Below are 15,221 nucleotides of genomic sequence, written 5' to 3' on the forward strand. Positions count from 1 at the left end.
AAATGAACTAAAAGCTGTCTCAGACTTTGGGGGTCCAGGCCTGAGGGGAAAAGGCAAATCCTCTGGCCAATGATTCCCAGCATGGAGAGGTTTTAGGGGCTGCTGGAGCAGGGATGAGGGCTGGGCTCTGTTCTTGTGCCCAGCACAGCTCCCAGGGTCACTCAGCTCCATGGGGGCATCAGAGCCCTGCCCTTTGCCCGAGGGAGCAGTGGGGCTGTGGTGAACGTGAGCCCGGAGCAGGGGGAGCTGGAGCTTGGCCTGGGGGCCCTGCAGTGCCCGGAGCAGGGGGAGCCCAGCCCAGCCCAGCCCAGCGCGGCTGGAGCACCGGGCTCAGCTGGGAATCACCCTCCTGCACCATCACCTTCCTCACTCAGGGGCTTTGCAGGACTGCCCAGAGCCATCGGCTGTGCTGCTGTTCCCTGACCTGTCCCCCCCGAGATTTTCCTCCTGCAGCTCCAGAAAAGGCTCCTGGTCCCCCCTGCGAGGGGCTGGGGCTGCTCCCACCCACTGCTGAGGGAGCCTCCAGCAACAGGGGGGTGCTTGGGCAATGTCCTCACCCTTGGGAGCCACACAATGAAGCACAGAAGAATGTGTTGGGTTTTAAAGATTTTTTTTATTTTTTTGTTTTTATTAAAAAAAAGCCCCTAAATTCTATGGCTTCCAGGAAGCATCAGAGAAATTGAAATGCCGTATCTGTACACTTGGTTTTAAAGCAGTAACTAAACTCGCAATGGAACAAACGCTCTCACGTACAATCGCAGTATTTGGACTCCTCGCTGGAAGGACAGAGAGTCCCGGGCTCGGGCACGGCCCCGGCGGCCGAGGGAGCGCGCACAGAGCCGGGCACGCCGGGCACACCCTCGGGGCCGCCTCCCCTTCCCCTCCGCGGCTCCTCTTCGGCCTCTGCCGGGGCTGCTCTGAGCCGACGCGCTGCCAAGGGACCACTTCCAGTGAAAATTTTAAGGCGATTTTAAAAATTCGTTTGTTCGCCTCGCTGGGGACACGAGGTCAAACGTTGCACGTCCCCTTCCCGCCGTGGCCAGGGACGCAGCAGCAGCTGGGGCCGCAGCCCGGCCAAGCCAAAGCCGGGGTCAATCCCGAATTTTGGATGAAGAGGGGCCGTGGGGAGGGCACGGCCCCGTGGGAGACCCCACGCCCCCCCAGCCCCTCCACAACGCGGGGTCTCCAGGCCCCCGAGATGGTCAGTTTGGACAAATGTTTCAAAGCAGCCACAGATGGTCCCATCCCTCCCCCGCCCCCCCAGCACAGCCTCAGCCCCTTCTCTTGGGGCAGAACAACAGGGTTTTGGTAAAGATAAAGTGTGTGTCCCCCCCCAAAGTGTCACGATCAATACACACGACAGCGCACGGGGTCATTCACGTGGGGAGCTGCAGTGCCCTGGGGGTGCCGAGGAACGCGGGGGTGCGGGGGGTGTCCGTGGGTCAGTGCCAAACCTGCATTTCCCCAGCCCCAGGACAGGCCGGGAGGATCCCGCAGCAGCAGCGGGGGATGCCCTGGTGGGGATTCCATCGCTCCACCCCGGCGCCCTTCACCGCCCGGCCCCAGCCCCGGCCCCCGGGGGGCTCAGGCTGTAAAACCAAGAGGCCGATCAAGCCCTGCCCACACCAAACATCCAGCCCCAAGACATGGCAGCACCAGAGACGAGGCTGCTTCGCTTCCCCTCCCTGCTTTGCCACCGCCATTCATGGGTCCCTTTGGTCTCGGCCGTCCCTGTCCCTGTGTCCCCCAGCCCCTGGGAGTCTCGGACCTGCTCTCCGCGGGACCGGACGGCGCCTGTATTGCTCGCAAAAGTGCATCGTAAATGAACTGTAAACGCGTTTCCTCTCTCCGCCCCGCGCGGCCCCGGCTCTCCCCGCCCGAGCGGGGCCGCACCGAGCCCAGCGCTCGCCACTGACCGAGGGGACCCGGCGGGGACGCGGGGCGGGGCCGGAAGGAAGAGCAGAATTCGGTAACACTGAAGATGACGGTCAAAGACTGACGACTCAGCACTCTGCACCGAGACTCACTTTAAATTAACTTAAGAGACAAAGAAGCAACAGAAAAAAAAAATATTCCTCCTTAGCCCACTGCTCTTGAAATTGTCTTCGTCTTCTTCTGACAGCGACGGGTCAGAGTCTGTAGTTGATCCCCATTTCAGACCGGTTATAAACTCAAAGCAAGTGACGCCGTGGGTTTTCCTCTTTTTCTTTTTTTCTGTTTGACGGACGCAGGAACTTCAGCGAAGTTGGGCTTGGTTCGAGTAAACGGCCACGAGTGGCGGAGGAAAGGACAAGCAGTTTGGGGAGGCCCCGCTCCCCAGCTGCGCGTGGGGCGCTGGGGGAGCCCGTCCGGCCCGGCCCCCCCGTCCCCGTCCAGCCCCAGGGGCCGCGGGCTCCGCGGGGCGAGATCCAGCCACGGCCAGAGGGAGAGGAGCCGGCGCTCGCCGCTCCGCCCGGCCCCGGCTGCTCACTTGCGACGCTTGGTGGTTTTCCTCTTCCTTCTCTTGAAGAAACAGCAGCACCTGGGGACAGAGGGGACCCGTCAGCCCCGGGGCCACGGCACGGAGGGGGCAGCAGCAGCCCCAGGGTCAGGGAGGACAGAAACGCCCCGGTGCCTCGGTGAGCCCTACGTGGGCAGAGCTGCTCCACCAAGTGCCCCTGGTACACGGCAGGGGCTGGACTGGGAGCACCACAAGTGACACCAAAAGTGACAGCTGCCACAGCAAATGGCACTGACCAGGGGGGTGACACTGACCATGGCACACGAGGCAATGAGCCAGGGCCAGGCAGAGACTCCAGAGAAGGAGCAGTGACAGATCCATCCATGCCCCTCTGTGCAGGAGCCTTGGGCAGGGCGAGATGGGAAGGGCTGGGGTGGTGGTGGCCCTGCAGGGACACCCCTCATGGAGTGGCAGGGGACAGCTGGGCTGGAGGGCACTGGACAAGGCATCCTGGGGCAGCTGCTGAGCCCTCCTCCAGCCCAGCACTGGCGAGGGGCAGGGCTGGGGCCTTACTTTGTATCGTCTGTCACCTCCACCTCGGTGGGGGCTGTGATGGGGGCGTTCGAATGTCCTGCCGTCGGGTCATCTGTGTTCAGCTCTCCGTTGGTGGAGCTCATCACCTGGGGAGAGATGAGTGTCAACAGGGGCAGCCCGGGGGTCTGCAGCCCTTCCCCTCCCTGAGGGGCACAGGAGCCACCCAGGAGACCACCCAGCTCTGCCCAGGAGCACCGAGGTGCCCTTGGTGGCAGGATGGTGCCCTCACCCAGACCGCAGTGCTCGGCCTCGGTACTGAGCTCTCCCCAAGAGTTCCATCACAACAGAGGGGTCTGAGCCCCTTAGAACACCCCTGGAAGGATCCCAGCTGCTGGGAGCCCCTGCACCAAGAGAGAGACATCATAGCCAGCCAGCTCCAGAGTGGGTGAGAGACAGGGCCTGGCAAAGCTGACAGCTCCAAGGAGCCCTTCCCACAGCTGAGCACCTGGACACAACTTTGCTTCCTAGCACCAAGACTCAGCCCAGTGCCTACCATGCAGGCTCAGGCATCCCTGAGCTCCTGCCCACTCACCAGGGCAGCAGGGTCAGCCACAGTGCCAGGGCCAGGAGGACATCCAAGCCACCAAGACAACTGTGGGATGCCTGAACCGCCATCCTGTGCCTGCTGCCCGCAGGCAAAGCCAGGAGCTCCCTGGGGATGCACAGGCCAAACACTCCCCAAGCTGCTCGGCCCCAGCAAGGACCCTGGGCCTTCCCCAGCCCCTTGGAGGAGCTGCCACCCGACAGGCAGTGCCCAGCCAGCAGGGACACCCGACAGGCAGTGCCCAGCCAGCAGGGCCACGTCAGGCTCCAGCCCCTGACACCAGCACAGAGTCCCCTGCACATCACCCTGCAGTGCCGGGCGCAGGCGGAGCACGGCAGGAGGGTTTGCAGAGCAGGACTGGGGAGGAGGAAGGGGATGAGGGACAGGAGGAGCGAGGCAGAGCATGAGCTGGGCCCTCGGAGTGCCTGGGCCTGCCTGGCACCACGGAGTGCCCGGCCCCGTGATGGCAACAGCAGGAGCTGTGCCCAGGCCTGGGGCTGAGCACCAGCAGAGTCCCCGTGGAGCAGCAGGAACGAGCGAGAGCGGCGGGGACGGAAGCAGAGACAGAGGAAGCGGCGCAGGCCCAGCCAGGGGACCCGGCATGGATGTGCCACCATCCATGAGGGAGGGACCCCCAGGCCCAGGCAGGGCTGAGCAGCAGCGGGCAGGAGGCGGCGAGGGCGGCGAGCACAGACGGGGCTGATGGCGCCAGCAGAGCACTGAGGCAGGGCCACAGCAGGGGACACGGCCAAGGAGTGCCCGGGAAGGGAGGAGAAGCAGGGCTGGGAGCCAGGGCTCCAGTCAAGGAGGAGCAGGGAGGTCCGTGCTCAGACGAGCGGCACTGGGGGCAGAGTGATATCCACCCAGCTGCTGTGCTATGGTGTGCCAGCCATCCATCCATCCATCCATCCATCACCCATTCATCCATCCATCCATCATCCATCCATCATCCATCCATCCATCCATCCATCACCCATTCATCCATCCATCCATCCATCCATCCATGCATCCATCCATCTCCAACCACCTCTAATTCCCCCTGGCAGCACCAGGAGAGCCCAGCAGCCCCCAGGAAGCAGCACCAGCCTCGTCTGTGAGCCGTGAGCATCCCGTCACACCACAGGGACAGGCAGACCGTGCTGCAGCCGGGGCAGGACCCCGGCATGTGCAGCCCTGGGGCGGGGGAGCGGGGCTGATGCCCAGGGTGGCTCCGCTCCCTCCCGAGCCCGCCCTGCCCCAGGAGGTTTCATGTACCTGCACGGACCCCCCGAGCCTGCCGGCTGCCAGGTGAGCTCCCAAAGGCTCCTCGGCAGGCTGCCCACCGGCCTGAGGATCCCACAACTCCGTCCCCTCGGGCGGCTGCTCGCGACAGGCAGGAGGAACAGAATGAAAAGAAACAAAAGAAAAAGAGGGAGAATGGGGAAGAGAAGGGAGAAGTGGAGGGAAGGGGTGGGAAAAGTGGCAAAGGGAGTCGAGAAAATAAGACATGCAAAAGCAAAAACATGACCGGAGCAGCTCGAGTTGGTGATTGCGGAGGGCACCCGTGCAGCACCGTCCCGGCGGCTCCCAGAGCGGTCCCTGTGGTGACAGCGGGGATCTGTGTCCCCCTGCCACCTACACACACACCCCAGGGCCAGCCTCACGCAGCCCCTGGAGCAGGGCCAGCTCCAGCAGGGCTGGGGGCCGTGTTTGGGAGCGGGCTGGGGCAGCAGAGCCGGGGCTGCAGCCAGGCCCAGGTGACGCCGCATCCCCAGGACGACGCAGGGCTCGGCAGGGCCTGTGTGGCACCAGCTGGGCCAAACTCTCCCCCAGTGAGCACAGCACGGCCCCAGAGCTGTGGGGACACCCTGTGTCCCCAAGCAGGGCTTGGACACCCTGTGTCCCCAGGCTGGACACTGCTCCCTTGCTCTGGGAACTCCGTGCTTTGCTCTTCCCCCTGCTCTGGAGAAGGGATGTCCACCACAGCATTGCCCTGGTGTGGGGGCACAGAGCAGACCTTGCTGGGAGTGAGCTCCCAGAAATGAGCCAAAGGTGATTTGAAGATGTCTCCCTCTCCCTAAGGAAGCTCTGCCAGGCTCCCTGTGCTGGGCAGGAGCAGCGTGGGGAGGACAGGGCAGTGCACCCCCTGCTCCAGCCCCTCTGCAGGTGCTCTGCCCCCAGGGAGGTTTGGGAGGACAAGGGTTTGTACAGGACTGCTGGAAACACATGAGGTTTGCTCTCCGTGGCAGCAGTGCCAGAGACACGTGTCCTGCACCAGGACAGGACAGGCCACAGCACTGGAGCAGTTCTGAGCAGCCTGGCCCCTTTCCCACACAGCTCTGCCTGATCCCTGCCCCGGGCTGGGCTCCCTGTGCCCTGCCCATTCCCAGGACAAAGGCAGCCCCAGCATGGGGCAAAATGCAGCCAAGCTGCCCCCCAGTCCTGCTCTCCCTTGTCCCATGTCACTGTCCCATCGATGGAAGGGCATCACAAGCAGAGCAGCGAGTCACCCATGGGGACAGTGAGCAGAGGAGGCTCAGCCTGCACCAAGCTCTCCCCCTGCCCCTCACCAGCTGATGTCCAGGCCTGGCACCCCCCAGTCACACTACAGCCCCCACAGTGCCTCCTCCCTGTTCTGCCAGGCCACAGGGACACTGCCCTGGGCCCGGTGAGCCACAGACCCAGAGCTGTGGGAGGGAACTCCTCCCACACACAGCACTGAGGGAAAGCCATGTTCCAGTCCCTGCCACCATCCCTGCTGGGCTCCACATCCCTGGGGCTGCAGCCTGAGCTGCCCAGCCCACGGCCCCGTGCCCCAGGCAGGCTGTGCCATTGCTCACCTGGTGTTTGGTGTGTGGCTGTGCTTTGTCTCTGTTCGGGGGCTGCACCTGCACCTCGCTGTGCATCGTGCCAATGGGGGTGGGCTGGGGACACAAAGGACAATGTCAGTGCAGCACGGAGCCCTCCCAACACCCCGCAGCCAGACCCAACCTCTGGCCAAACCCCCCAGAAGCAGGGCCTGATCACTGCCCCTAACCCTGCCCCAGCAGTGCCATGCTTGGTATCTGGCTGCAGTGAGCCCAAGGAATGCACCCATGGCAGAAAGTGAGGTGCCAGCTCGGCTGCTGGGGTCCCCTTGGCTCCATGAGCCTCAAAGTCCCGTGTCACAGCCCTGGAGCTGTGCCTGGTGAGGAGGGTGGAGCTGGTCCCCTGTGTGGCAGGCATGGCTGAGTGCCACCTCCTCCCTGGCTGCTGTCCCTGCACCCTGGGGCGCCTCCCCCTGTGCTCCAGGCCCTGAGCTCTCACTCACCAGAGGTTTCCCTGCCCAGTCGTATTCGTAGTCGAACACGTAACCGTTCCTCTCGAACAAGTCTGTGAAGAGCTTCCTCAGGTAGTCGTAGTCAGGCTTCTCAAAGAAATCCAGGCGCCGCACGTAGCGCAGGTACGTGGCCATCTCCTCTGTGGGGACAGGGGGGCTCAGGGAGACAGGCACAGGGGGCTCAGGGCAGGGGGCTGGGCTGGGCACAGCTCTCACCTGGGAAGTTCTCACAGAGCACCTCCACCGGGGTGGCTCTTTTGGTGTCACCAATCTTCTGGTACCTCTCCTTTAGTGTGTCGGCCTGGCGGGGACAAGGAGGGGGTCAGCACAGGGGTCAGGCACTGCCCTGGGCTGTCACACCGTGTGTGATTTCCTGGGCCCCCTTTCCCAGGTAACTCCTTCCCAGGAAAGTCCCTGCCCGGGCAGGACAAACCCCAGGGTTTCCAGGGCAGCCACTGTGAGAGCAGCTGGGGGGACACAGGGAGACCTGCTCAGCACTGCAAGGGCCTGGCATGGAGCTCAGAGCTGGCAGGGTCCTAACCCTCCAACACCCCAGGGGCCAAACGTTCCCCGTCCCCATGCCAGGGCAGAGCCACACCCACAGGAAGCCATGCCCAGGGGCAGCAGGAGCTGGCAGTTACCTTGAGGCCTTGCCAAGGAAGGCTCCCACGGAGGAAGTACATAAACATGTGCCCTAATGCTTCCAGGTCGTCCCTGCGGCTTTGTTCTGCATGGAGAAAGAGACATGGGTCAGTTCCCACTAGAGCCACTGTCCCTGTCCAGTCCCCAGATCCTGCAGCACCCCGAAGAGCAGGAGAGGCAGCTTGTCCCCATCCCCACCCCTGGCACCCCTTCAGCAGGAGGCAGGGCTGGCTGCCTGTGCCCACACACCTTTCCCCAGGTGGGTGTTGATGCTCATGTAACGTGCTGTCCCTGTCAGGCTCTTGTGCTCTCGGTAGGGGATGTGTTTTTTGGTCTCGGGGTCGATGTACTCTTTGGCCAGGCCAAAATCGATGATGTGGATGGTGTGCTGCCGCTTGCTGCCCGGCCGCCCCACCAGGAAGTTCTCTGGCTTCACATCTCTGTAGATCAGGCTTTTGGTGTGGACATACTCCATCCGTGTGATCTGGGGCAGAAGGAGGTGTCAGTGCCAGGGCAGAGCCCCACGCTGTGTCCTGCACACCCCTGCCCTGCTCCCCTCAGCCCCCCAAGGACGGGCTCCTTCCCACCATGGGACACAGCCCCAGGCCAGCTGCACCCTGGGCACATGTCACAGACATCTTTTATGAAAAATCCTTTAGGATTTCTCCTCCTGAAAAGCTGAAAAGCCTCAAAAACAAAATGTAAACAATGATTATCTGCTGCTGTAGAATGCAACAAGTAGATCTGTGATTGGTCTCATAGAGTTGTTTCTAATTAATGGCCAATCACAGTCCCCTAGCTCAGACTTTCTGTCCGACACAAGCCTTTATTCATTCCTTCTTTTGCTATTCTTAGCCAGCCTTTTGATAAAATCCTTTCTTCTATTCTTTTGGTATAGTTTTAATATAATATATATCATAAAATAATAAATCAAGCCTTCTGAAACATGGAGTCAGATCCTCATCTCTTCCCTCATCCTCAGATCCCTGTGAACACCGTCACAGGCACACAGTGAGATGCTCTGGACACACTGAGATGCTTCTCAAGGCCCAGAGAGGAGCTGAGAAGGGTGGAGAGCTCCTCCTCAGAAAGGATGGGGTGAGCCAGGCTGGGTTGTGCCAGCACCTTCCCCTTATTCCCTGTGGGATGCCCATGCTGCCTGGGAGCAGTGCAGGGCTCCAGGGGAGCTGTGCAGGGCTGCAGGAGAGCAGTGCAGGGCTGCAGGGGAGGTGCAAGGGCTGCACTCACCAGCTGGATGGCGATCATCAGGACAGTTTTGAGCGTGAAGGTCCGATCACACAGATCAAAGAGATCTTCCAGGCTGGGTCCGAGCAGCTCCAACACCATGGCGTTGTACTTCCCACAGGGGCCAAAGTAGTAAACCTGAGGAATTCCTTCTGCAAGAGATGGAGCAGGGGCTGTGCAGGGCTGCAGCAGGCCCACGCTGTCACAGCCATGCCACAGCCAGACAGGGACAGGGGGGATGTCCCTGCACTGCCCTCCCTGCACAGCCAGCCTGGCTCTGCTCAGGGCAGCTCCATCTGCTCCATCTCTGACTCTGCCCAGGGGTCTCAACAGTGGGGGAAAGAACTAAATCAAAAGAGATCAAAGATGAGATGAGGCATCTGTACAAAACCCTGTGGAGCAGATGGGCAGGAGCTCCAGCTGGGGGTGAAGCTGCAGAGTCACATTTTGGGAAAGCCTCTCTCCCAGCAGTGCCCCAGCCCAGCCCTGTACCTGCATTGCCGAGCTGTTTGTAGAACCGATACTCCAGGTGCAGCTGGGGGGCCCGGGATTTTATGGGTTCCTTGGAGGAGAGAAAGGAGAACAGTTAAGTAGAAGCAGGATGTTCAGGGGCTCTGCGTGTCAGACACATCTTTCACATGCTGGCAGAAGCTGGACTGAGAGCATTTGGGGTTGGGAGCAACTGGTATAAAATAGAGATGAAGCCTCAGGGGATGATGAGAGAAAATCAGCCCATATGGGAGCCAGATCATCTCATCCAGAGAGCGAAAAACATTAATGGGATCAGGTACCAGTGGGGCCACCCTCTCTGCTGCTGGCACTGGCTGAGCACAGCACAGGCCATGGTGAGGGCTGGGAGAAGCAAGACTCAGCTCTTCCCTGCCCAGACCTGGATCACCCCACCTGCAGTGACGTGTGCTCCCAGACTGCCCTCAATTCCCAGCACAGCCACCACATCCATCACATCCCAGCCCAACACCATGGGAGAAGGGGAGAAGCTTCCTTCCCAATGGCTGGAACATCCCCCACCCCGACCATGGAGGAACTCCCTGCTTTGACAGCCACTCACCAATTTGATAGCTACGTATTCGTTTGTGTAGAGATTCTTCCCTGCGGGGAGAGACACAAAAAGGAGATGAAAAGCAGATCCTGCATCACCCCCACCACACATCCATCGCTGTCTCTGAGGGCTCCTGGGCTCAAAAACATTCTGAACAGGTTCTGCAGCTCCCACAACACCTGAAGGGGCCTCAAGGCACGGGGAGCAGAATCCACTGTGGGGAGTTGCAACATGCCTGCTAATTATCCCCAGGTGGGGAGTGTGGATTCCTCTGGGATGGGGAGGCTCCTGGGGCTGGAGCCAAGGCTGATGGGAGGGGGCAGCAGCAGGGAGGGGACAAGGCTGAGACTTGGTGCTTCTCCAGCCCCACAGGGGGAGGGGGCTACAGAGGGATGGCCAGGGGGAGCCTGCAAAGGGTGGCAGGGAGGAGGGACACCCAGGAGCACTGGCACAGCTGGCAGTGGTCTGAGGCACCACAGGCAGGTGGGAATCTGTCCCCCAGGGCTGGGGTCACTCTGGGAATGGCACATGCTGTGTGTATGTGTGTGTGAATGAACCTCATCCCTGGGGATGGTCCTGCCCACCCAAGGGCACAGGGGAGGCCAGGAGCAGATCCATGGCATGGCCCAGACTGTACAAGGAGCTGAAGGCTGCAGGGAGAGCCCAGGGGAGTGAAGGAGCAGCTGTGGCACCCAGCACCCTGTACAGCAACCCCGGAGGGCTCCACACCTGCACAGGACTTTTCACACCATAACCACAGCAAGGTTGAGCTCAGGGTGCCTCCACATCCCCCCAAAGCAGGGGGCTGAGGAAAAGGGGACTCACCTGGGAAGCAGCAGCACCACCTCTGCCCAGGCCCATAAAGGGCAAGATTAAAGGTGCAGGAACAGCTCTGAGTGCTCCCTGTGCCTGCAGGAGCCTGGGAAGGTTGGGGTTAAGGGCAGCAGTGATCCCCAAGGCTGGCATGTGGGTATCTGATGGAGCTGCATCTGTCTCCTCGGATTTTCTCCAAGCAATTTGCTCAGGGAACAAGCTCCTCCTGGCCTAAGATTTCATCTGCTCCCACTGCTGCTCTCCACCTGAAGCAGCCATAAATCCTGGCTGGGTGACATCAGAGGCAGCTGCTGAGCGCCAGGATTACAGGGAGAGGGATGAATGGGAGATATTAATGGAGCAGCTCCTCCCAGGGATGGGCTCTGCAGCCAAGGAGGGGCTCAGTCCTGCTGCCTCCCTGACCCTCTCCCATCCCAGGGGACCTCTGCCAAGCCACTTTGTCTGCTGCTTCTGCATAAAGCAAATCCCTTCACAGCGATTAGGGAGGAAGGGATTTGGGAGGGAGGGAGGGAGGGAAGTCTGGTGAACACAGCATGTGCCAGATCCAGGGGTTTGTCCCATCACACACTGACATTTCCTGGGCAGCAGGTGGGACACCCCCAGACCTGTGCATGGCTCCACAGGGCCCTACAGTGCAGTCCAAAACAATTACTGCTGCCTTCAGGGCAGCAACATGGGATCAGAAATCTCACAGCTGGATTTTCCCTGAGGTCAGGCAGGATTTGAAGGGGGAAAAATGTAACATGGCAGGAAAACTGCCAGAGGCACGCTGCAAAAGGGACTCAGTAGGGAGGGAGGCAGGAGAATGCCCAGCAGTGGCATCTGTCCTGTCCCCACCACAGTCAGTGGTGGCACAAAAAGCTACCAGCAACAAGGCCCTGGAGCTGCCAGCTCCCAGCCCAAAAATGAGACAAAATAATTTGGCATTCCCCTGGTTCAGCCCTTCCTTGGGGGGCTTGGACACAGCTGATGGACAAGATGGGGAGCAGAGAGGGTATGGACTGGTCAAATCACCACCCTCTGCTTCCCCTTTCTGAATTAAAAAAGGTGCAAATAGCAGAATTGGCCTGTCATGAGATTAATAAACCAAGAGAAAAGAAAAAAGCAAAACAGCAAGGAGGGAGGATTCCTTCCATGCCAGGGAATTCCCCACTCCAGCTCCTGGAGCCACCTCCTTTGCCCCAGTGCTCCCAAGGGGGCAACTCTGACAGCCAGAGCCCAGGGAGTGCCTAGGAGGACTGGAGCAGGCAGGACTTGCAGCACAAAAGGTGCTTTTGAAAGGAAATAAAAGAGAAAAGTGGTGAGATGGGTGGCAGAAAGCAAATATTTGCACTGCAGGGGCCTTTGCCCAGCTGGGTGCCGGAGGTGCCTCCAAACCCATCTGGCAGCACCTGCAGGATGCAGAGAGGGATCAGAACAGGCTGAGGGCAGGAGCAGGCAGCCAGGCCTGGGGCTGGGCTGTGCTAGAGCTGGAGCTGGCTCTCTGTGCTGTCCCTGCCCAGGGATTTGGCAGCAGAGCCCAGCACCTGCTCCTGCACGTCAGCAGGAGCCCGGCTCTGTGCTGGCTCCCAGCTGGGTCCCCATCCCAGCAGCTCAGAGCCATGGAATCACAGCACATTCAGGTGGGAAAAGACCTTTCAGATCACCACTCTGATCATCAGCCAGCAGCACCACCACGTTCACATTAGCCCGTGTCCCCAAGTGCCACATTCACACGTTTTTGAACACTTTGTGGGTGGTGACTCCACTCCTACCCTGGGCAGTCTGTTCCAGTGCTTCACAAACCTTTCAGTGAGTGAAGCAATTTTCCCAATTTCCAATCTAAACCTCCCCTGGCCCAGCCTGAGGCCGTTCCCTCTCCTCCTGTCCCTGTTCCCTGGAGCAGAGCCCGACCCCTGGGCTGTCCCCTCCTGTCAGGAGCTGTGCAGAGCCACAAGGGCCCCCCTGAGCCTCCTTTTCTCCACGCTGCGCCCCTTCCCAGCTCCCTCAGCCTCTCCTGGTGCTCCAGAGCCTTCCCCAGCCCCATTCCTGTCTCTGGACATGCTCCAGCCCCTTGCTGTGAGGGGAAAAGTGAGCACTGAGGCTGCTCCTTGCCCTTGGCACAGCACTGTGCCCACGCTGGGCACCCTTATGCAGCAGCAGCAGCACAGAGCTGTGCCAGGGCACCAGGATGGGAATTTGGCTGTGCCAGGGCACCAGGATTGGAATTTGGCTGTGCCTGGGCACCAGAGTGGGAATTTGTCTTCCCAGACCTGGGAATGCAGTGGAAGAACAGGGGATGAGGCAGTCAGGCCCAGCCCTGCAGCTCCACTGACAGTGGCTGCACCAGGCCAAGCAACAACAGCTCTGTGGAATGCTGAGCTTTAACACCATCAGAAGAAAAATGTTATTTTAGAGCTTGACCTTCTCTAAAGGAGGCTCTGAACAAGCAGGAGGAAAAGCAAGTCTGAGCTTTCAGCAAGGGAGGGAGGAGCAGCAGGAATTGTGTGGGTTCCTCTCTCCCAAAGCCTCCAAAGACACCCATGTGCCACCTCTGGCACGTGGTGGGTCTGTGGCTCTGGCCTCTGGGAGGTGGCTGAGCCTTGGCCCCACTGCAGGTGCTCACAGGGAGGTCTCTGCAGAGCCCAAGACAAGAAGGGTGTCATGAGCAGGGCACTGAGCCCACACACTATTCACAGGGCACCTTTTGTGGCCCCAGGTAACTCCCTGTGAGGCTGCAGGACAGGCCTGAGAGCCACAGCTCAGGAGAGCTTGGGAATGTCCCCAGCACCTGCAGGGGACCCTTCAGCTGGCCTGGCCCTGGCCCAGCTGCAGCAGTGAGCTGCTCCTGGCTCACACACTGCGCACAGACTCACCTCCCGTGTTCTTCCCTCCAAAATCCCCAGTTTACTTGAAAAGATAATTAATTTCAAGCTTTTAATTTTGAAGGAAAACAGCTGCTGTGGCTCCAAGCTGCCAGCAGCAATGCATACAGCAGGCTGGGGGAGAGGGGTGGGCACTGAGAAGCTGCAAAAAGCACATTTGTAGAAATTTACTGCTGGAAGAACAGAAGCAGCAGCTGCTGCCAGGTCCCCCATCCCTCCCTGCCCCTTGCTCCAGGCTGAGGCTGCCCTGGGGCAGCTCCATGGCCCAGCCTGGCAGGAGCAGCAGCCTTGGGCCAGGCTCAGGAAGGGGCCCTCAGGGAGGGTGCCAGGACTGAGGGCAATTCCTGCCTCTGAGGCAGCCCTGCACCAGGGCAGGACCTGCTCAGCACCCAGGTGCTTTGGGCTCAGTTTTCACCTTTCTGCTCAATCTCTGGGTTTTCCTCCTCTCCCCCTACCCCATCCCAAGCACTCCTGAGTAGCTGCTAAGAGGAACCTGCCCCAACAAACCCTCTCTGTGAGTGTGCTGGCCCTGCTCTCGGGGTGCAGGGAGCTGCCAGGGCTGCAGCTCAGCTGTGCCCAGTGCCAGGGCACACGAGCCACCAGCATCCTGCTGCCTTGTGTTTCAGAGGGCAGCGTCCCACCCTGGCAGGGAGTGGGGCTGGCTGTGGGCACCATGGGGGCAAGGGGAGCTCAGGGGGCTGCTGGAAAGCCCCAGGAGGAGCTGGGCTGGTGCTGGGCCCCAGCTGGAGGCTGGCAGGGGGAGGGATGAGCACTCAGCAGCTCAGGGTGAAGCTCCAGGATATAAGAAGGCAACAGGACCCAGCACCTGAACAACATCAGCCTCTGTGCCAGAGGGCTGGGGCAGCCACCCCGCTCCAGCTCCCAGCCCAGCTCTCCAGTCATGCTGGTCCAGTGAGGAACTGGCTGGCAGCACTGCCAGACTGGGACTGGCACCACGTCCCTGCATTGCCCAGGATGCCAAGGCCAGCAGGGACAGGGAGAAGCAGGATCCAAATGCACAGCCCCTGGCAGCCACAACTCCTGCCCACGTCATTCCCCTTCTGGCTTCCCACAAACGCCTTATGCCAATTGTTTTTTTTTTAGATTTTATCTTTAAACAGATCAATTGATTTTGGACACCTCCTACATGGGTGGACATCTCTCTCTACCTGGGACAGCTGAGCTGAAGCACCCTCAGGACAGATCACCATGTGCCCCTTGGTGGGGTGGAGAAATAGGGCAAAGTGGTGCCTTTTTGAGGAAGACAGTGTCCCCTTCCTCCCTCCCCACCACTGGGAGATGGAAGAGTCACCTCCAGGTACATTTTTTCAAGATCTTGTGGCCTTTGTTATGAGAGCAAAAAGGCCAAAGAAGATCTGGGAGCTTTTAAATACTGAGCTGCAGTTTGGCCTCTAAAGCCTTGAGGACTGAATTGCCTGTTCCCAGGGAAAAGCTGAGTGGCCAGCAAGAGCTGGGGAACATCCCTGCTCATGCCACCACTTCACAGCAGGAGCCCTCTGGTCCCTTGCCATTCATCTGCAGCTGGAGGAATCCCTAAATGCTGAAAGCATTCCTGAGCCCTGATGCAGTTTGGAGGCACACCTAAGGAAGAGAGATGTGATTTTAGGAGAGAAGCCACATAGCTGTGGCTTCCACTGCTGTGATGAGATCTCGTGCTCAGGCCTCCAGCATGTTATGGC

At 60.2% G+C, this 15,221-nt stretch overlaps 1 protein-coding gene across 1 annotated transcript in view; it reads right to left on the reverse strand.

Annotated features, from left to right (window-relative positions):
• Positions 1-591: 591 nt before the first annotated feature.
• The window catches only part of CSNK1G2 (casein kinase 1 gamma 2), a 42,737-nt gene continuing 28,107 nt past the window's right edge, over positions 592-15,221 (reverse strand). The window contains exons 3-12 of the mRNA XM_030966624.1: positions 9,833-9,873; positions 9,256-9,325; positions 8,767-8,915; positions 7,768-8,002; positions 7,518-7,603; positions 7,093-7,177; positions 6,868-7,016; positions 6,398-6,481; positions 3,014-3,120; positions 592-2,521 (exon numbers count right to left, since the gene is read on the reverse strand). Of these exons, the coding sequence (XP_030822484.1) occupies positions 2,467-2,521; positions 3,014-3,120; positions 6,398-6,481; positions 6,868-7,016; positions 7,093-7,177; positions 7,518-7,603; positions 7,768-8,002; positions 8,767-8,915; positions 9,256-9,325; positions 9,833-9,873 (1,061 nt within the window). The 3' untranslated portion in view covers positions 592-2,466. The remainder of the gene's footprint in view (positions 2,522-3,013; positions 3,121-6,397; positions 6,482-6,867; positions 7,017-7,092; positions 7,178-7,517; positions 7,604-7,767; positions 8,003-8,766; positions 8,916-9,255; positions 9,326-9,832; positions 9,874-15,221) is intronic.

The sequence above is a fragment of the Camarhynchus parvulus genome, chromosome 28 (assembly GCF_901933205.1).
Source record: "Camarhynchus parvulus chromosome 28, STF_HiC, whole genome shotgun sequence".
NCBI classification, from domain to species: domain Eukaryota; kingdom Metazoa; phylum Chordata; class Aves; order Passeriformes; family Thraupidae; genus Camarhynchus; species Camarhynchus parvulus.